Below are 20,640 nucleotides of genomic sequence, written 5' to 3' on the forward strand. Positions count from 1 at the left end.
ATATATACACACATATATGTATGTGTGTGTATATATATATATATAGTGTGTGTGTGTGTGTGTGTGTGTTATCTGGGTTATTTTTTTAACCAGAAATCCATAGAGTGTCTTATGCTATATCCTTAAAACTTATGTAAATATGTCTATGATTTTGATATAATCAGTCAAATGGTCCCTAATAATATAATTTTTAACTTCTACACATTTTTCTTTCACTCCAATTGCTGTAATAGAAATTATTGGGAACCTATTTTTAACACTTGCATGATCTTTCAATCACTTCCGTTCGGCTCATTTGCTTTTTACACCACTGTTTCACCCTGCTTGGAAATATATTCCTTCATTATTCTCAGCTAATTTATCATCGTTTCACTTGTCAATCCAGTACCAGAAAGTCACTGTGTACTAACAGATGTGCTAGGTGGCAGATGTCCTGATTTGATTAAGTCAGGGTCCTTTCTCCTTAATATCGTCACTTGATGTGCAATCAGATGTCAGTATCCTCGCGGTTTGTTCCGCTTCACACTTGATGGAGGGGAAACACACACTTGAAATGTTTTTAATCTTATTCATAATCATTATTCTCTAAGATCTAATGTTCCTCATACATAAGTCTTGTGCCTTTTATTTTCTAAGTCCCTGTCCTTGTATCTGCTTCTACTTCTACAGCAGTGTTTTGAGCATGAAATCACTCATTTAATGAGCAATAGTTTCTACACTGATTATTTTCTGCATACGTTGTGCTCTGATTGCCTACAAGTTATGTGCATGCATGTAAGTAGGGTGTTATTTGTAGAAAACATTACAGTTTGACGAGGATTGTTTTCAGAAAAGGTCAAATAAATTGTAAGTTGTTTTGCGTTCGATGAGTCCAAATTATGTACAGTAGGCTTGTATGTTATCGATAATCAGATGATTTTTATGTTATTCAATTTTCATTTGTATGCAATAATATATTAAGTGCTTACTAATCTCCCTAAGTGTGTGTGCGTGCATGTGTGTGCGTGTGTGTGTGCGTGTATGCGTGTGTGTGTGTGTGTGTGTGCGTGTGTGTGTGTGTGTGTGCACATATATGCACTAGCTAGGCTTGTATCATCCTAATTGTTTTCTCATTGTTTCAGTGTCCTGTATGGAAATAAAATCACAGAACTCCCAAAAAGTTTATTCGAAGGACTATTTTCCTTACAACTACTGTAAGTATTTCATTGCTATAAATTTATAGAACTTAATGTTTTTTCAATACGCCATTTTTTAATTATCTGGAGGCTTTAACCCAAAATGGCCCAACTTAACGTGACAAAAATGATTAGTGAAGCAATGCTAAAGTTGATCATAGCTATTTATGTTAAGACAAAACCCTTCAGAATGATCCAAGAAAGTTTCTCTCCACAATAAAATGAACGATTGTGTTCTGGCCGCCCCACTGTGGAGAGGTTATGTAGTGATACGCATCCCATAAAACTACTCAGTTCTGATGTGACCAGCAGCTAGGATGGAGCCAGAGACATGGGATAGACTTACAATCCACTCACCACTGTATATCCAACAAGAAAAATCCTGACTAACTTCTACAAACACAGAAGTGGAATACAGTGCCATGATGGCAATCTCCCAATTGATTTTTATTGAAATTTCTCCAACTCCCTCCATTGCATTAAAGACCACACTGCTTAGATTATAGCAGCCCCTCTTTTGTATTGAAAAAAAATTCACTTTATTTATATAAACCAGATTTGTTGCTATTATTTATTTATTTATTTATTTATTTATTTATTTATTTTGTGATGTATGCAGCATTCTGCTTACATGTGTCCCTGCAGGACAGAAGAGGGCACCAGATCTTATTACAGCAGGTTGTGAGCCACAGTGTGGTTGCTGGGAATTGAACTCAAAACCTCTAGACAGTCAGTGCTCTCAACCTCTGAGCCACTCCTCCGGCCCCTAGATGCCATGTGTTTTAGTACCTGATCATTTGCATGGAAGTCCATTAAACAGAGAGAGTAGAAAGGCAGTGTAAGGGTTGAATTTAGTTTGCAGCCTCCATTACCCAGCAACCTCCTTTGTGGCAGAACCTGCTCTGGAAGCTTTGAATATAAAGATAATCATGATTGAAGCTTTTCCTCGCCTTTCTCACAACCATTCTCTCTCACAATTCTTCATTTTAGAACAGTTTTTCTCTTCCAATAGTATTTATTCATTGGCAATTATATGATTAAAAACTTACTAGTATCCGCACAAGCTTCCTAGTGTAACTCTTATCCCTTACTTGAGAAACTGATTGTTTAATTATGCCCTGGTGTCCTTGTGTTAAACTCTTTCCACCACACTGTAATTTGTATCACATCCAAATTCATATAAGCAAAAAAAGAAAAAACTGTTAAAAAGAAAAAAAAACTTACTGTGTGTATCATTCACCTCCCCTTGGCACTATATAATCTACTCAAATTATGTACATATTTTAGTGAGTGATGATACATACAGCTTTTGTGCACTGATGATGGAAAGGTTCTACCTCTTTTTTTTCCTTTTTATTGACCTTATTTAGCTCCACATTTTTCTCTGCTCCCTTCCCTTCCTCTCCCCTTTGCTTCTACCCTCTCCCATGGTCCCCATGCTTCCAAGTTACTCAGGAGATCTTGTCTGTTTCTACTTCCCATGTAGACTAGATCCATTTATGTCGCTCTTAGGGTCCTCATTGTTGTCTAGGTTCTCTGGGGTTGTAAATTGTAGGCTGGTTATCTTTGTTTTATATCTAAAAACCACTTATGAGTGAGGACATATAATATTTGTCTTTCTGGGTCTGAGTTACCTCACTCAATATGTTTTTGGTATCCATCCATTTGCCTACAAATCTGAAGATGTCATTTTTTTCTGCTGTGTAGTACTCCATTGTGTAAATGTACCACATTTGAAATTAATTTATCAACAGGTTTATTTGATAAAATGATTGTATATATACAGATATTGTATATGATACACATCATAAATATAGCATAATGCTATAGTCAAATATTGCTAAGTAGTTACCATATTGTTGATATCCTCATTTTCCAAGAATACTCTTCCATGTGCAGTATTCTCAATTGTTCTTACCATCATGGTGCTATTTAACATCAACACTCAAAATTCAGGTAGTTTTGGTTACTGTAACACATGTGTGAGTAAAACATATGCATATAAGAAAATATAATTTATAAAACTACTGTTTTTAATATGCAGTCTCCCAGCTCTCAAGGAAGACCCATTCTTTTACCTTCCAGGATTTAAAATACAGATTATCCCAATTTTTTAACAAATAGCCAAGAACATTATGAAGTGGGAGATCCTTAGCTTTGCTTGAATAGATGGATGATAGGCAGAAGAATCAAGTTAATGAAAAAAAACCTTGGGAATTAGCTGCTGGCTTGTTTTCATTTTTTTTAATTTTATTGAGCTATACATTTTTCTCTGCTCCTCTCCCTTCCTCTCCCCTCCCCCTTTACCCTTTCCCATAATCCCCATGCTTCCAAATTACTCTGGAGAGCTTGTCTTTTTCTACATCCCATACAGATTAGATCCATGTATGTCTCTCTTAGGGTTCTCATTGTTTTCTAGGTTCTCTGGGATTGTGATTTGTAGGCTGGTTTTCTTTCTTTATGTTTAAAAATTACTTATGAGTGAGTACATATGATAATTATCTTTCTGGGTCTGGGTTACCTCACTCAAAATGATGCTTTCTAGCTCCATCCATTTGCCTGCCAAATTCAAGATGTCGTTGTTTTTTTCTGCTGTGTAGTACTCCATTGTGTATATGTACCACATTTTCTTTATCCATTCTTTTGTCAAAGGGCATTTAGGTTGTTTCCAGGTTCTGGCTATTTCAAACAATGCTGCTATGAACATAGTTGAGCACGTGTCCTTATGACATGATTGAGCATCCTTTGGATATATACGCAAAGGTGGTATTCCTGGGTCTTGAGAAAGGTTGTTTACTAACTTTCTGAGAAATCACCATACTAATATCCCAAAGGGCTGTACCAGCTTGCACTCACACAAGCAATGTAGGAGTGTTTCCTTTACCCCACAACCTTTCCAGCATAAGTTGTCATAAGGGTTTTTGATATTGGCCATTCTTACAGGTATAACATGGAATATCAGAGTTGTTTTGATTTGTGTTTCTCTGATGACTAAAGATGTTGAGCATTTCCTAAGTGTCTTTCAGCCATTTTAGATTCCTCTGTTGAGAGTTCTCTGTTTAGGTCTGTACTCCATTTTTGTATTGAATAATTTGTTCTTTTGATGACCAATTTCTCGAGTTCTTTGTATATTTTGGAGATCAAACCTCTGTCTGATGTGGCGTTGGTGAAGATCTTTTCCGATTCTGTAGGCTGCCATTTTGTCTTGTTGATCACATCCTTTGCTTTACAGAAGCTTTTCAGTTTTAAGGGGTCCCATTTATTAATTGTTTCTCTCAGTGTCTATGCTTCTGGGGTTATATTTAGGAAGTGATCTCCTGTACCAGTGCATTCAAGTGTGCTTTCCACTTTCTCTTCTATGAGGTTCTTTATTCTTAACATCGTACTGTTTTAAAATGAGCACCAACCTCTCACAGAAACAACTGCTTTCAGCTTCTTCCGAATTACTTCTGTTTCCTCCTCTTAAATATGTGTTGTCAAATTCCTTTATTGAGTCAGAATATGAATTAAGGAACATTCCCAGCATTTCTTGTATTACTTACTGCCAAGAATGGGATGGTAGGTACACCGTGAGCCCACTAAACCCAAATTAAAAACAAAAATCCAAGACTTTAAATAAGTTTTACATGCACCATAGAGAAACTTAAAACTTCAGCTCCTGATAAGAGAATACAAAGCACAGAAAACAAGATTATCAGGAGAAGAATACAGCCTCAAATATTTATAAAGAATGTAAAAAGCAAAATCTAAATCTTTGTTAGTCGTACACAGTTTGCCATTGTCTAATGGGAAAACATACTCATTATGTTCCATAATGAGAATTACCCAAACCACATAGCAGGCAATTTTGAGCTATTAAATGTTTTAAGGCTCTAAATAAAATAAAAAGGTAGAGACAGAGAACATTGAACAAGGACTGCAGAATTGGCTGAGCTGTATTCGGAGGAATGCGGCACTCAACTAGAAACAGGTAATGAGACCATGTAGCATTACCTACTGTGCTTAGGAAGCGTTATAGAGAGGGCAACTCATGCTTAAGTAGCAATTGTGTTCTGGAAAGCATGTATGGCCCCAATGGTAAGACATGGTCACATATAGCCATCATATTTATCCTACATGAATGATGCCTGACAGTGTATGATCTTTAAAGCACCCTTTCACAGTTTTTTGATGTAACCTAGGGGAAGAGTGGGATTGTAGGCTATTGTGTTAGGTGGGGCTTATACTGCAACTAGAGCTTTGAATGTGCAGTGCAACTTTCTATCTAAGAGCAGTATCACGTAGTCATGTCACAGCAGATATATTTGAGCTTCTAGTATGTAGTCGGGGTGTGTGAAATATGAGGGAACAAAGTAGAAAAATACCCATGACATCCTGGGTTCAAATGACAGTCATTTATAGCATCAATAGCTACAAAAAAACATTACCTTTATATTTTATATATGTAGATGTATGGTATATATGTATATATGATACATATATGATAACAAGATATATATATCAGAAAATATACCAAATATAGCCAATTTAAAGAACTAGGGATTGGAAAGGGGTAGAAACCTAAAAAATATATGAAGTAGTTAGGGTTGAAGAGCAATGTTTATGTCTCGAAGAATGCAGAAAAGCAATGTGACTAGCAAGTCACAGATCTGGGAGAAATTTCTGTATGAAGGACAAAAGAATCTGATCTTAATGGAAAAGAGCAAGGTATCAACTGGAGTTGCCACAGGGCAAAAAGCAGGGGACTTAGTAAAGCTGTAGAGTCCAAGAGTGAGCTATAGACCATTATTGATATTAATTCTTAAGGCTGTTCTCTGTCTAGAGTCTTGCTCAGACCATAGGTGTTGCATGGGCAGAGTAGGTATGTCAAAAAGAACTACTCTGGTTGCTGTTTTAGAAGGAGCCTGAACTTCTCCAGAGTGGCTGGAGACAATAATAATGTTTTAAATTGTTTTTCATTTGATCTTGATAACAGAAGCCAAACCTCTTCTACTTTTGTCTATGGTTTTACCTCTAGGTAATCCTTTGTAATCTTTTGATCATCTGTACTGAATGCATTTATGAGAACCATTTGATTTCAGTTCATTTTACCATTTGACTCTCATTTTTTTAATGTAAACCCCCAACCTCCCATTCATAGTGCCTACATTATTATTAAATTTACAACATTAGTGTTAAAATTAAATGTCTTTCTCTTGATTGGGTTTCCTCCAGAAGTGCTATATTACAGGTGAATTAATGAGATGCTGCACTTTAATTTTATGACTGTTTGATCAAACAGATTATTGAATGCCAACAAGATAAACTGCCTTCGGGTAGATGCTTTTCAGGACCTGCACAACTTGAACCTTCTCTCGTTATATGACAACAAACTTCAGACTGTTGCCAAGGGCACCTTCTCAGCTCTCAGAGCCATCCAAACTATGTATGTATGCACAATTTGAACCAAGTGTAATGATGATTACTTTCACTGTGATTGTGAGAGCCAAGTCATAAGCAAGTCATGTATAAAACTCTTCTGCTGTGTTTCTGAAAGGCACTTGGCCCAGAACCCTTTCATTTGTGACTGCCATCTCAAGTGGCTAGCGGATTATCTCCACACCAACCCAATTGAGACCAGCGGTGCCCGTTGCACCAGCCCCCGCCGCCTGGCTAACAAAAGAATTGGACAGATCAAAAGCAAGAAATTTCGTTGTTCAGGTAATTTCTCACTTCGTGAGACATTTCTGTAGGACCAAAGGCTGTGGTTACTTGAGAATTAGCAACAGCAGCTGCCTTCGCTTGATTATCAAGCCTTGTGCAATCTCCTTTTTTATCTTCTGTCTGGGGAGGGAGAAAGCAGGAGAAATATAGATGCAACCCTAATAATATAGCCAGCAAAATAATTATCAATCAAATGAAAAAGATGTCTGGATCCCTCGTCGTATGTCTTAGGCTTTGGATGTAACCAGGACCTTTCAGATAACTTGAAATACGGATTTTTAAAACAAGCAGTGTTCCTCCTGCTGTTTGTGGTGCTGGTCTCCGCTGACCAGCATCAAATAGCCAGACATTCTCTCATTTATTCACAGAGCAAAATAAGACATGATTACATGGTTTTTTCAAACTCAGAAGTAGAGGGTAGGAGTCTCCTGATGCCTTATTTCTTTCTAGGATACACTGTGAAGCCACATTTTTTTTTTTGAGACTGTCTTTTCACATTTGGGAAACACTGCATTTACCCCCCAAAAAAATCCTTGTGTAACTGTTAACCGGGAAACTTACTCCATTTTTCATGTTGGTCTAGTGTTATATGTGTTCTGATGACTATCAGATGACCTTGACTATCATTTGAGGAGTGTGCTACTTAACTTGCAGGCACATTTCCCACTGTGTAGTTAACTTGTGCTAAATGTCTAATATGAAAACTAGATTTGTGATTGTCCTTCTTTAGAAGTTTATCACTCACTGTGTATTGTTTTAGTTCTGTGAATATGCTTTGTCACTTAGTTATCTGTAATAACTTTAGCCCATTCTTAATCTAATATAACTCATATCTCTACTTGCTGACATTCAGGTACATGTTCTATTTTTTTCTCTCTCTTTCTTTTTTTATTTTATTTTATTTTATTTTATTTAGCTAAAGAACAGTATTTCATTCCAGGTAGGTTTTTTGCTCGGTGGTAGAACTAACTGCAGACACCCTGTCCTCGACTTCTATAGCTTCTAAACATTGATGTGCATGCTTTGGGGAGGGCAGTGAACACTCCATAGATAGAGTGACTTACGCATAGCTCACTTGTTGCTGTATCCTGAAAGCCCCACCTCTGCATGCAGCTTCTGATGTTGAAACTCTATTAAAATAAAAACCCACATTCTCTCCTTTCCCTTACCCCTTTTCACATTACCTGCAGTTTCTCACATTAGCCAAAATATTTCAACCTATGCAACCTATGGCTTACTACTTAAATCATGTTTTTTTCCCCTCTCTCTCTCTCTCTCTCTTTCTCTCTCTCTCTCTCTCTCTCTCTCTCTCTCTCTCTCTCTCTCTCCACTGAATATTTAATCTTTCAGCCTGTTTTTAAAATGTAGCTTTCTAGGCTAGTTTTAAAGACAGCAGCTTCTCTATTGTCAAAGAGCTAGTTCTATATAAAATCAGGTATAAACATGCAGAAATGCATTTTCGACAAAAAAAGCTCACTTTTTAAAAGCTTCTTGGTTTGAAAAGAATACTTTTTTGCTTACATTTGTTTTTTAAATATAAAACAGCTGTTCTGTGCTGATCTAGCTGCACTTGTTTTTTATTATTAATTTACTTGTAATTATACGTCCTTGCCTGTCTGGAGTCAGATTATTACTCTACAAAAGGGGATATTCACATTCATCTTGAAGTCATTAGCAGCTAATAGGAACTAAATGCCTTGAATAATCTAAGCAGAAGAACATGTTTCTACAGATTCAATTGCAATGTTTCATCCCTTTGCTTCCAACGAACACCTCCAAACTGATGAGTCTAGAGCTAGCTCTTTAAAATGTGTCCCTTACTTACCTTGTTCTTGCCTGCCAAGTGTATAAATTCATCTTGACTTGTTTGCTTTAAAACACTGTATAGTAAAATATTTATAAAGTAATGACTGATTTTGAGGATGTATTTATTCCTTACTCTTAGCATTTAATTAATTGTATATATTTGCTAGATTTAAGTAAATTGCTTAATTTGAGTTTCAATGTTCAACTAATAGTCTACATATTGTATCTGCATATATAACCAAAAATGTGCTGAAAACAGCAATTGAATGGTCTTCATCATCAGTGTATAAATTTTGTTATTTTTAGCCAACTAAGTGCGAACTCACCAAACAGTTGAGACTCAACTGGAAAAAGGAATACTTTGAAAACCAGACTGTGCATAGGATAGCACACCAATATGAATTGAATCCCAAGATTATGGCAGTTCATCTAATAATTATCCAAATAATTTAATTCAGTTTCTTGAGAATTTAAGTACAAAAATACCAGTACAACTCAATGCAGTAAAAAAATCATGTTGTGAAAGCTGTGTTTTCTGCTTCTGCTAGAAAATATGAGTCCAGATATTTTTTAGGAAATAACTTCTATATCAAAGATCATATCTTGATTCTCATGCTTTGATAATTGAGTTGCATTTTAAAATTACATGTGGACGTTGTGGCACATAGACTTCTTGGTCCTCATTTTAGCTCTTTTTTCCACCTTAAATACTAATTAAGATTTGTATCTATCTAATAAATGGTTTTCAAGTAAGCATTGTTAATTGCCATTGCATTGACTATATGTTTTTGAAAGGCACTCGGTGAACCTTGTGTCGATACTTTTAACAGAATACTTTTAGCTTTCTCGTGGCTTGATCTCCGAAGGGGGGGGGGAAACCAGGTTCTTCAACAAATTGGAGGGCACTTATTGTTGTAATGGAATGTGACACGTAAATGTTGTTATATTTGGTATTTCAACATTTTGTTGGAATTCTGATTATGTTCCAAGCAAGTGATAAACTTTAAAGCTTGGAGGTCATTTAGAAGCATGTGACCTACCGCCTAACTATTAATGCATATACTCTATCTATAGCCCTTCTATTTTCCATCACTGGCTTTTCATTCATTTTATAGGTGCGTTCATAGATTGCTCCTCTGTATGGCGTTCTAGACAATCTGATGATGAAACAATAAAAAAAAATCTGTCTCACAGACAGTTCAGCCATTAAGGGAACCCACAAGCATTTAATTTTTACTGTACATCTTTTTATGTCATTGCATTTTCTGTAAGCCGTTATACTTCAAGAGTGCTATCAGTTTTGCAAAGCATGACAAACGCATCACACAAAGCAATCCCATGCCTGAAGTTGCATAGAAACAAGGACGAGAACATAGTTTGGTGTATATGTGTCTGTTAACCTTAACTGGGATGATTCTGTCTTTCTTTCCTCCTTGGCGATCTTTTCTTTTGCAGGAATTCACCATTTGGCTTGTAAGTAAACGCGTCCAATGTGAAAATGTAACACAGCCTCTTTTCAGTCCCCGATGTACCTTCTTCTAGTCTTGATGTTTTGCGCCTATTTTCCGTGAAGAAACCACACATCTCTTGAGCTTCTCTGTTGTCCCTGTAGCTTACCTTCAACTTCTTCCTGGATGTTCCTCCCGAAAGCTGTGGTTTCCGCTCTGCAGTTCTGAGGAACTCAGGAGGCACCTTTCCATATAGCCCCTTCTTTGTGTTTCCAGGCACCCTTCGGTAGCCACGCTCTCTCTCTGATTCCGCGGGAAGAATGCATGTCATGTAAACAGTATGATGCTTCCAGACCGTCCGTAGCTTTCCTCCTCCCTTCGTCTTTCCTCTCGATCTTCCCTCTGGCCTAGTGGTTGGTGTAGTGATAATGTAGCGAGATTTTCTGTTGTGCTTGATCTAACCATGTGGTTGCGAGGTATGAGTAAAACATGGTTCCGTCAAGCACCATGGAACGTCACGCAGCTTTCTACAGCATGGCAAGCTGCTGAGGCTCAAGGCAGGACTTACGTGGCTTTTTTATAGAGTCAAAAAGAAAAAAAGAAAAAAAAAAAAGAGGGCTTTGGGAGTGTTTCTGAAGATTATGTGAGAGGGGGAGAATAATAATAAGTCCATGGAAAAACTTAAAACCTAAGTATACCGATTTTCCTTAAAAGCCCTACTTTACAGTAATATACAGGAGTATGCTTATTACTAGATATGTTTTCAATTTTTGACTCAGAAAAGAATAAACTTGGTTAACAATTCCTAGCCATCGTGTGATTAGCTGTGAAACAGACTAGCGTGGCTCAGAACTGGATCAGCAGAAAGTACAGCTGTGAAAGCTCAACTTTATTAATGTTTTCCTGTCATGTAAATCTGCTCACTCCTTTTTTTTTCCAGAAAATTCCAAGCCTTTCTTTTAATCCTCTCCTGACATCCATTGACCAAAAAATTCCCTAAGTTGTCTCCCTGCTGCATAATCTATAGTTATCCTCCTACTTTTCTTCCTATATATATTAATGACTATTCTAACATTCAACTCAGAATCTTATCTTTGGCTTGAATCCTCAATAGGCACAGAAGATTATCGATCAAAATTAAGTGGAGACTGCTTTGCAGACTTGGCTTGCCCTGAGAAGTGTCGCTGTGAGGGGACCACAGTAGATTGCTCCAATCAAAAACTCAACAAAATCCCAGACCATATTCCCCAGTACACAGCAGAGCTGTAAGTTCCCCTGACTACAACATCCTGGCCGGGAGGGAGCAGGGGACAGAGTGACACTGTGTGAAAACATTGGAATTTTTGTCATGACATTTTAATTCTCAATAATTGAGTTCACTTAATTAATACATGTTCAACTGAGAGGCCCTCTTCTTTGTTCAAGAATATATATGTTCAAAACTACCTTAGTTCATTTTTAGAGCTACAACTGAACAATCAAATCAAACAAATCAATCAAATCAAAACATACACTCAAAATTCAGTCATTATTTACTAAGGTTGATAAGAAAGAACAGGGATATCTGATCGTTATTGGTTGTTGATTATGGCAAAACTTTTATAAATGTCTCATAAATTTATAATAAAATTAATTCTTAAAAGAGCCAAACAAAGTAATTTGGGACTCACCAAATCTGTCAAGGAGTCCTTTCTTCCTTGTTTGACTCCTTCTCTGGCACAGGCGAAAGGACTCAGGGATTGCCAGTTGGAGGCAAGTAATAGTTGTTTATTTGTTTATAAACAGTGACTAACAGATCAGGGGAAACTAAAATCTCAGACATGATCAAATTTATAATTACGAATTTAGCACAGGATCCAGAGTATGAAAAAGTGTAATTTTGGAATTATTTACAGAATCTCTGGCCATGTGTAGCTCACCTTTCCTGGTTATAAAAGGAAGATGTACAATGTAAGTTTCCCAAGACCCATGAAGACAATAGGGAAACCTGCTTTCTGAACACCTTAGCTCTGTTTATTTATGGCACCATCTGGGATTTGTCATTTATTGCTTTGCAAAGTTGTTTGTCTGTGTGTATGCACGAGCCTTCTGTCTTCAGCTCGATTGCAGCCTCTTGATTACTTGGACTGTTTGTTATCATTTCTGCCACCCTGTGTCTATACACATGCCTGTTACTTAATGAATTCAAGTCAATTTGAATAATTAGAAACAATGTCTTTCAAATGGTTGACACAATCTAATTTCTTTGTGGTTTCTATATTTCATGGTATAGTTACTAGCTCAACAATTTTAAGAATGTCAGAGAACATGTAGCGAGATCCAGAAATTACATTTTGTGTGGCTATGTGTAGACTTGTATTTATTTCTCATAATACTGCATGCAAATTATAATATGTTAAGCATGATAATTAATTAAATAAATTATTCTCTAATCTATAATTCTACTACAGCCTAGTCAGTAAGGTAAGACTCAGCAAAAATTCTGTTTTAAAAGTTTAATAACTTTTCAAATAATGCACATAGAATAAATATTTAAGAGAAAAATGTTCACAAAACATGCACTCAATAAGGGATTTAGATTACGAATTTTTACTAATCATATACCTACAGTGAATTTATATCCAGAATATATTAAAAATATTTCAAAATCAACAATATAAAGCCTTTGTGGCCTATCAAATGGTCAAGTTGTCATGAAAACATTTTTCTAATGAAGTAAAATGATTGGCCAATAACCATATGAAATAATTGGTCATTATAAAATGCAAAACTGGGGCTAGTGAGATGGCTCAGTGGGTAACAGCACTGGCTGCTCTTCCAGAGGTCCTACGTTCAGTTCCCAGGAACCACGTGTGGCTTGCAGCCATCTGTGATAGAATCTGATGCCCTTTTCTGCCATACAGATGACCATGACAACAGAGCATTCATATTTAAAAAATAAAAAATTTAAAAATGAAAAACTATTATTTTTTGCAGCTGTGATAAAATAGCATAAAATAGCAACATCTAGAATAAAGAGTTTATTGTGTGTGTGAGGGGGGGTTTCCGAAGAACCCACAAGAGCAAGAAAGGAATGGAGCTGTCTGAACACATTTCATAAGGAAACAGGAAGTAAAGATTGAAGAAAAAGTGAAAGGTTTTATACTCTTAAAGTTCATGACACACTTCCTTTAGCAATGACTCCTAAAAAATTCTATAGCCTTCCCAGGCAGTTCTCACAACTGGGGACCACGTTTTCTAATACAAGAATGAAACCATAGGAAATATTTCTCATTCAAAGTGTCAAATTACTCATCTTGGTCTGAATAGGCTCACTGCCATCTCATGATTCAAAATACACCTAACCCAACATCAAAAGTACCCCTGATCTTTAACAGTCTCAACATTGTTCAAACGTACAAAGTCCCTTTTGAGACTCAAAGTAATAGTTGTTCCCAGTAAACCTTTAAAAAAAATGCATCCCACATACCATGGCACATACATATTATATATATTGCCACTCAGAAAGGAGAAATGGGGTATACCGAGTAAATATTGGACCAAAGCAAGACGAAAACCCAACACGGCAAACATAAAAGCCTGAAGTTCTGCGTCTAGAATCTGAGGTTTCCTTTTCAAAGGATTTGGATGGCTTCCTCCTTGCAGATCTACCGCCTCTTTCATACATCTCTCTGTGGGGCTGCTTCCACTTCCTGTGTGCAGCTCTCCTTTGCAAATTTCCCATGATTCTGGTGTCAGCAACACTGGAAATCTTCAGGGCAACATAGGCTTTATGCAGTGTCTGATCAGGGCCTCTGTACAGGGACTCCACCTCTGTTGTGATTGCCAGACCTCATTAATCACTTCTTTGTATCCATACAAGATCTCACAAGTCTTTCGATCTTATATTATTTGTGTCTTCAAAACTGCTACCATCTGGATGATAATGCAAAATTCAGTTGACAGATTCTCATAGACATTGTTGTCCTCGGTATTAGCTGTTTTTATGTGTTGTTGCTTACTAAGAGCAAGGAATTCTAAGAGCAAGGAATTCCTTAAGCTCTCTCGCTTTACATATTAAAGCTTTAGCTGAGTGTGGTTTTCCCCTGAGAAGGACTCTCAGACCCGCTGGAGAGAAGGAGGCTTTGCTTTTATGCCATTAAGCTCCTTAACGATTACAGTTTCCTTTGCAGCCTGTACTTTGGGGACAATTTGAAGACTTCTTGTGCCATTTTTCCCTTCATGCAGCATGTCTCAGATTTCTTTGTGTGCCACTTGGCTCTTTATGATGATGGATAAGCATAAAAGTAATCAATAGTAGACATTCTAGAGACTGTTGGGCTGTCTTGAAATCATGATATCAAAGAAATTAATTCATTGCTTTTTAATTTAGTCTTAGGTAAGTTGTCAGGACATGTACACAATGAAGCCAAATTCCATACAAATTCCAAAATATTATACAAATGATCTTTAGGTTGTTACTGATAGAGTCTTTGCTTCCACTTTTGCTAATGATTTGGATCTAAAATATCTGCATTACTCTCAGGATTGCACGCTTCCAGAATCTCATAGAGTGGTTGATAGAGCTCTGCCTATAACAGTCAACTACTTTTCTAATCCAGAGGTCCAAATTCTTCCAAAATGTCTCCAAAACATCTACACTGCCATGGTCTTCATAGCAACAACCCAAATTCTCAGTACAAACTTCTATATTCGTTACTTGTCTGATGCTGTGTGGTTTTCCTCTCTGGTTCAAGTTTTATATTTCTATGTACACCACTTGCACAGCATATAAACACCATGACCAAAAGTAGTCTATAGAAGAGAATAATTTTATTTAGTGTTCTTGAATGAGAGTTCATCATGAAACTGAAATAATGGCACCAGGTAACAGAAGCAGGAAAGTGATTGATGGGGCATGTATCATAGACACACAGAAGATGAGGTGAGGCTATACATACTTAAAACCTGCCCCGAGTAATACACTTCCCCCAGCATAACTGGACTTCCTCAAATAGCACCATCAACTTGAGACCAAATGTTCAAATATGTGAGCCTATGGGAGAAATTTCTCATTACCCTCATGTACAAAATCTGGATGTGAAGGGAAAAGTCAATGATATATGGATGAAAAATATACATTAGTATTTTAAGTATAAAATAATATAGCCTTGGGAAAACTGTAACATGAGGGCCTACTTGTTGGTTTCTGTCCTGCCCAGTTCCCACAGCTGGTAAGTCCCAAAGAAATCACACAGAAGTTACATTAGTTATAAACTGATTGGCCCATTAGCTCAGATTTCTTTTTAACTTTTATAACTTACATTAGTCCATTATTCTAGTGTATGTTAGCCAGATGGCTCAGTAGCTTTTTCGGTGGGGCAGGTCACATTTTGCTTCTTCTGTGGAAGGACAGGACTTGAGAAAGACCTTCCTTCTCCACAGAATACTCCTGTTCTCATTGTCCCTCCTCTACTTCTTGTCTGGTTGTCTTGCCTATACTTCCTGCCTGGTTACTGGTCAATCAGTGTTTATTTAAAACATAATTGATAAAATATAGAATTGTCCCGCACCATTGTTCTTCAATGTAGCATGCATTAATCCACCATATGATCCAACAAAAGCTACTTCTGTGTATATAGTAAAACAATTTAAAAGGTACATCCTCACAAAAATCCACATACCATGTCCAGCATAGCATTTTCATAGTAGACAAATACAGAGTAGAACAAGTGTCTACTAACTGATAAATGGCTAAATGAATGTGGGGTGCTCATTCTTTTACACAGTTATGAAAAGCAATAAAATACCAATAACATCATAACATAAATCAAACGTAAACTTTCTAAAAAGGCCAGAGAGGTGGCTCAGCCTTTAAGAGAACAAAGCATAAGGCTCCTACAAGACTCAAGGTCAAGTTCCAACATCCATGCCATCTGGCTCACGATCACCTGCAACTCAGCTTCAGGGGGTTCAGTTTCCTCTTCTGGCCTCTATGGGCACCTGTACTTACATATCTACCAGTAAGTAGATACATAAATGTAATTATTTAATTGACAATAGAACAAAATTTTCAGAACATCCTACAAGATGAAGTAAAAGACATAATCTGTGAGATTCCATTTAAACGAAATGTCCAGAATAGGAAAACACGGGTTATGTCCACAAATGAGGGATGGTGATAGGAATATGGCTGTGTCATAATAAGAGTGTATTGCCAATGATGGGTATTGATTTTGGAGTACTTTTTGGATAATGCAAGGTATACTGAACTAGTAAATATTGTTGTACTGGGTTTTATTTGTTTTTATTTGAGACAGTTGTTTATGTTTTTGTTTGAGATGGAGTTTCTTATATTTCCTTGATTGCCTGGAGTTGGGGTCTACCATGTAGACTACATTGGCCTTGGACTTGCTCTGGTCCTCCATCTTTGCCTCCTGAATACTGAGACTGCATGCATGAATCCTTTCACCTGGCTTGCAATATTACAAATACACTGAAATTCTATACTTTAGGTACTTTATAGTATCTGAATTGTGTGTCAATTTATCAATGAATGATAAGGCTAGGAAGCAAGTACTTGTGAAAAACCAAGGCCTGGAGACTTTGGTATGGAGACTCCTGCATATGAGCTGGTTTGGATTCTTGTTTGATATTTCAATATATTTAACAATTTTTTGTTTTTGAAATTTTTAATGAAGTGATAGAAACACAACTAAATTTTATGAATTCCATGTTAGATTTATGCTCTATTCCAAAGTTATCATTAAAAGATATTATAACTTCATGTAACAGATACAAGCTAAACCCTTTTTACCTATGAGAAAGCTTTCATCTTCTTTTTTTGTTCTTTCCACAGGCGACTCAATAATAATGAATTTACAGTGTTAGAAGCTACAGGGATATTTAAGAAACTTCCTCAGTTACGTAAAATGTAAGTCATTTGTTAGCTATATATAGACTGTCTGCAGTGTGTTTTTCTCTTACAAATTTTATATCTCTTTCCATTTTATTTCAGTGTCTTTTGAAACAGGAAAATATATTTTTAAAAAAGAGAAGTCCAGGGAAATTTCCATGTGATGACTGCATGGGGCATGAACTTAGGGTACTGTGTAAAAGGTAGTTTTCCGTGTGTTCACATGATGCCAAGCCAACCCTTAGCAACTTCCTCTAAAGCAGACAGCTGGTCTATAATGCGTCTGCAGCAGGAATCCAGCAATCTAAGCACCTTAAGATGGATTCGGCCATGTCTTGTAACTTCCTCAAGTATTCCCCAAACCATGGTGCTAGTTCTCTGTCAGCACATTCATGACAACTGTTTGACTTTTGCTTCATTAAGCTTTCATTACGAGATAGTCAAAATTAATGATTAGTAAACTGGCCGGACTGCTCATCTGTGTTACTTCATGTCCACAGCTCATATTTCAGTGTAAATTCTTAAGCTCAGCATTTTCATCAACATTCCATCCCTATCCCATGCCCTTGAGTAAAGGGAGAAGCAGGACAAAAGTCAAGTGGGCAAGGACCCAGGCATGCATGAGGAGGAAGCAGATGCATCATCCCACGGCACTTATGGCTCTCAGTCTCACATAAAGCGCTCCCCCAGGCACTGACACTGTTTTGAGCAAAAAGGACCAAACCTCTGCCTATGTCCTTCCCTATGTTAGGCTTCCTTGAGAACATGTTCTGATTTCTTAATTATTTTCCTTCATGCCACTAACCCTACTGTCTTTTAGCAATAAAGGGTCCAGTGTCACAGGTCTTTACTGAGCAGTGCTTTATAGGCATAGAAAATAAATCACAAAACAAAGTAACAGGATTACTCCATTGGTAAAGTGTTGGTCTTATAAACATAAAGAGATGGGTTTGCTCCTCAGGTAAGGAAATCTAAATATAGTGGCCTATTCTCCCAGTGCTGGGGAGATAGTAACAACTGGGTTCCTGGAACCTGGTGGCCAGTAAGGCCAGCCTACTGGGCCACATAAGATCTTTATGTAACCAAATAATTGCCTTTAATAATTTTAGACTTCTGGGAATCATCGCAGTTCATTTTGAGTAAAATTAGGCTATATTTTGCTTTAATGGTTATTCTTAGCGTTACTGTTTTTTGGCTTCATGGATTAGAGAAACACCTACCAGTTTCTATAACCCTTGCAGTGAAAATCTTAAAAACTGTGGAAGACTTGGATGTTTATTCAGTAGATTAAAAATGACCAGATATATTTTTGGTGCATCTTGTGTTAGTGAGCAGGCATTTAAATCCGTGTCTCACACTGTTTATCTAGCAACTTTAGCAACAATAAGATCACCGATATCGAGGAGGGAGCATTTGAAGGCGCATCTGGTGTGAATGAAATTCTTCTCACCAGTAACCGTTTGGAAAATGTTCAGCATAAGATGTTCAAAGGATTGGAAAGCCTCAAAACACTGTAAGTATTTCTGATTCACATTAAAATGGCTTAGACTTCATTGTTCAGTATCCTCTGTGGAGACAGGTGAGATCTACTTTCCTCCTGGCCCAGTGGCTCAAATTTTCAGACATAACATTTAAACAGAATAACTGTGTTCATCCAGAGGATACATTTATCTGTCTCTGTAATGCGTCCGTAGAAAAGAGGCAATGTTTGTGATAAATCTTTCACTATCTATTGCTAAGAAAACATGCTAAGGGTTTTGTCTACATGGTTAATGATAGGGAGTTGGGATGGAATAAATTCTTTTTGTCTAACAAAATCTGTTTATGTAGAGAAGATAAGACTTAGATCAAACAGTAAATGCAACAGTTTGTCTTATTGAATTATTTCGGTGCGTCTTTGCAAATAGTGTTTGCCAAAAGTAATAACGTATAAACCAGAAGAGAGCAAAACCAAATTCAACAGCCATTGTCAGAGCACATAAAAGAATCTCTTTGCAAGCAAGAAGCAGCCTTTGGCAGTAAACACAAGCTCAAGCAATGGCATCTCACCTGACCCTGAATTCCGTGTATAATGGGAAAGTAGGAAATCCCCTGTTCCTTAAGACAGGAGGAGGGAAAAGGGTGTTTTTCTCTGATCAGTGGGATGTGTTAATATAACCCCAAGTTTAGGTATAATGTGTGTGTGTGTGTGTGTGTGTGTGTGTATCCCCTGCTCATGGGAATAGATACATACTGTAGCTTTGCACAGCTATCCTGGAATCCAATAATCCAGCATGGCCAGCATGTCAGCAATAGACCTCTCTCAGGGACCAGTTTTGAATCAACCTAAAATGGTATGCAAACAGTTGCTATGTGTGTTTGTGGGACATATACTGAGAGTGTGTGAAAGGATAGCCAAGAAAATGCACCATCGGGCCTGCATCTGCACTTCCCTAGGCTGTTTCAGGTTACTAAACAAATGGCAATACCTCCCTTCTTCCACAGAAGTTGCGTGCTCATTTATTGTTAATGTCATCCTTCCTTCACACACCAGTACTATGGAGAATGTAGGGGGCATAGATTAGAACTTCACCCATTTCAGCCCATCTCTGCTGCCACAGTGGGATACCATAGTCTGAATACTCCACACATATTTTTTATGCTTCCGGACGTAGACGTTCACCGTGAGGTTGAATTTGTGTTTCAACCTTCTGTCTAGGTCTCAGGCTTCCTTCTTGGCCAGTTTCTTGCCATAAACACACATGACCTTCATCTGCATCCTCAGGTAGAGGAAGGGAGAGTGAGTGTGATGGGTGAGATCTCCGCTGTGTCTTCTTTTTATGTATAGGCTTGTAAAACGGTGAAGACCTTCTCTAAAGGCAGTCCCATTGGTGATAAAAGCTTTAAGGTATGAATTAGGGGAGTCACAGTTCAGTCAATAGTATTACCTTGACAACATGTCAAGCATTTGCTTCTATGAGATACAGTCAAATGACAAGGCCTGGGAGATCTCTGAAATCATCTTTCTCCAACTAATTTCCACTGATAAGCTCCTGCTGTTTATGCTGTAAGGCGTGAATAAAGCACCTGCAGTCTCCATACAGTTGTGCCAGGGAGAATGGAGCAGCCAAGAGCCAAACAACTACTAGAGTAGATGTGTCTGGTTCTATCTATTCTTCCACACTGCCTCTGAGGTTTGGTATTCTAAACATTTGAATAACATCCCACCCTAAACCTCTTAACGCCTCTGCTCTAGTCAGCTAACTGGTAATCCATGTGTAAATTTCAGCAAGTTATAAAACATCCTGAGACATCAGACAAAATTTGCTGTACGCATGAGTGCTGCGCACCGCGCCCCCGTGTCTGTGCTCTGTGTGCTAGAACCCAGTTTGCGAGCTCCAGGCAAGGGGCTGGGGGTTGAGAATACAGACCCAGAGACAGACCAACACGCAGATTTTTTTAAAATTTATTTATTTATTAAAGATTTCTGTCTCTTCCCCACCGCCGCCTCCCCTTTCCCTCCCCCTCCCCCAATCAAGTCCCCCTCCCTCGTCAGCCCAAAGAGCAACACGCAGATTTTTTTAACACTGATACCAAAGCCCCAAGAATGCCCCCTTTATTGTGTTCAGGGGTA

General features: G+C 37.5%; 1 protein-coding gene across 2 annotated transcripts in view; it reads left to right on the forward strand.

Moving 5' to 3' along the window:
• Slit2 (slit guidance ligand 2) overlaps positions 1-20,640 on the forward strand; it is a 330,345-nt gene that overhangs the window by 238,657 nt on the left and 71,048 nt on the right. The window contains exons 12-18 of one of the 2 annotated variants that reach the window (XM_050150144.1): positions 1,122-1,193; positions 6,457-6,600; positions 6,712-6,875; positions 7,795-7,818; positions 11,247-11,397; positions 16,971-17,045; positions 18,397-18,540. In XM_050150144.1, coding sequence (XP_050006101.1) covers positions 1,122-1,193; positions 6,457-6,600; positions 6,712-6,875; positions 7,795-7,818; positions 11,247-11,397; positions 16,971-17,045; positions 18,397-18,540 — 774 coding nt within the window. The remainder of the gene's footprint in view (positions 1-1,121; positions 1,194-6,456; positions 6,601-6,711; positions 6,876-7,794; positions 7,819-11,246; positions 11,398-16,970; positions 17,046-18,396; positions 18,541-20,640) is intronic. The other variant, XM_050150145.1, reaches the window with a different exon arrangement.

This window comes from Alexandromys fortis, unplaced genomic scaffold (assembly GCF_014885135.2).
Source record: "Alexandromys fortis isolate MF-2015 unplaced genomic scaffold, M_Fortis_MF-2015_v1.1 scaffold_0, whole genome shotgun sequence".
Taxonomy (NCBI): Eukaryota; Metazoa; Chordata; class Mammalia; order Rodentia; family Cricetidae; genus Alexandromys; species Alexandromys fortis.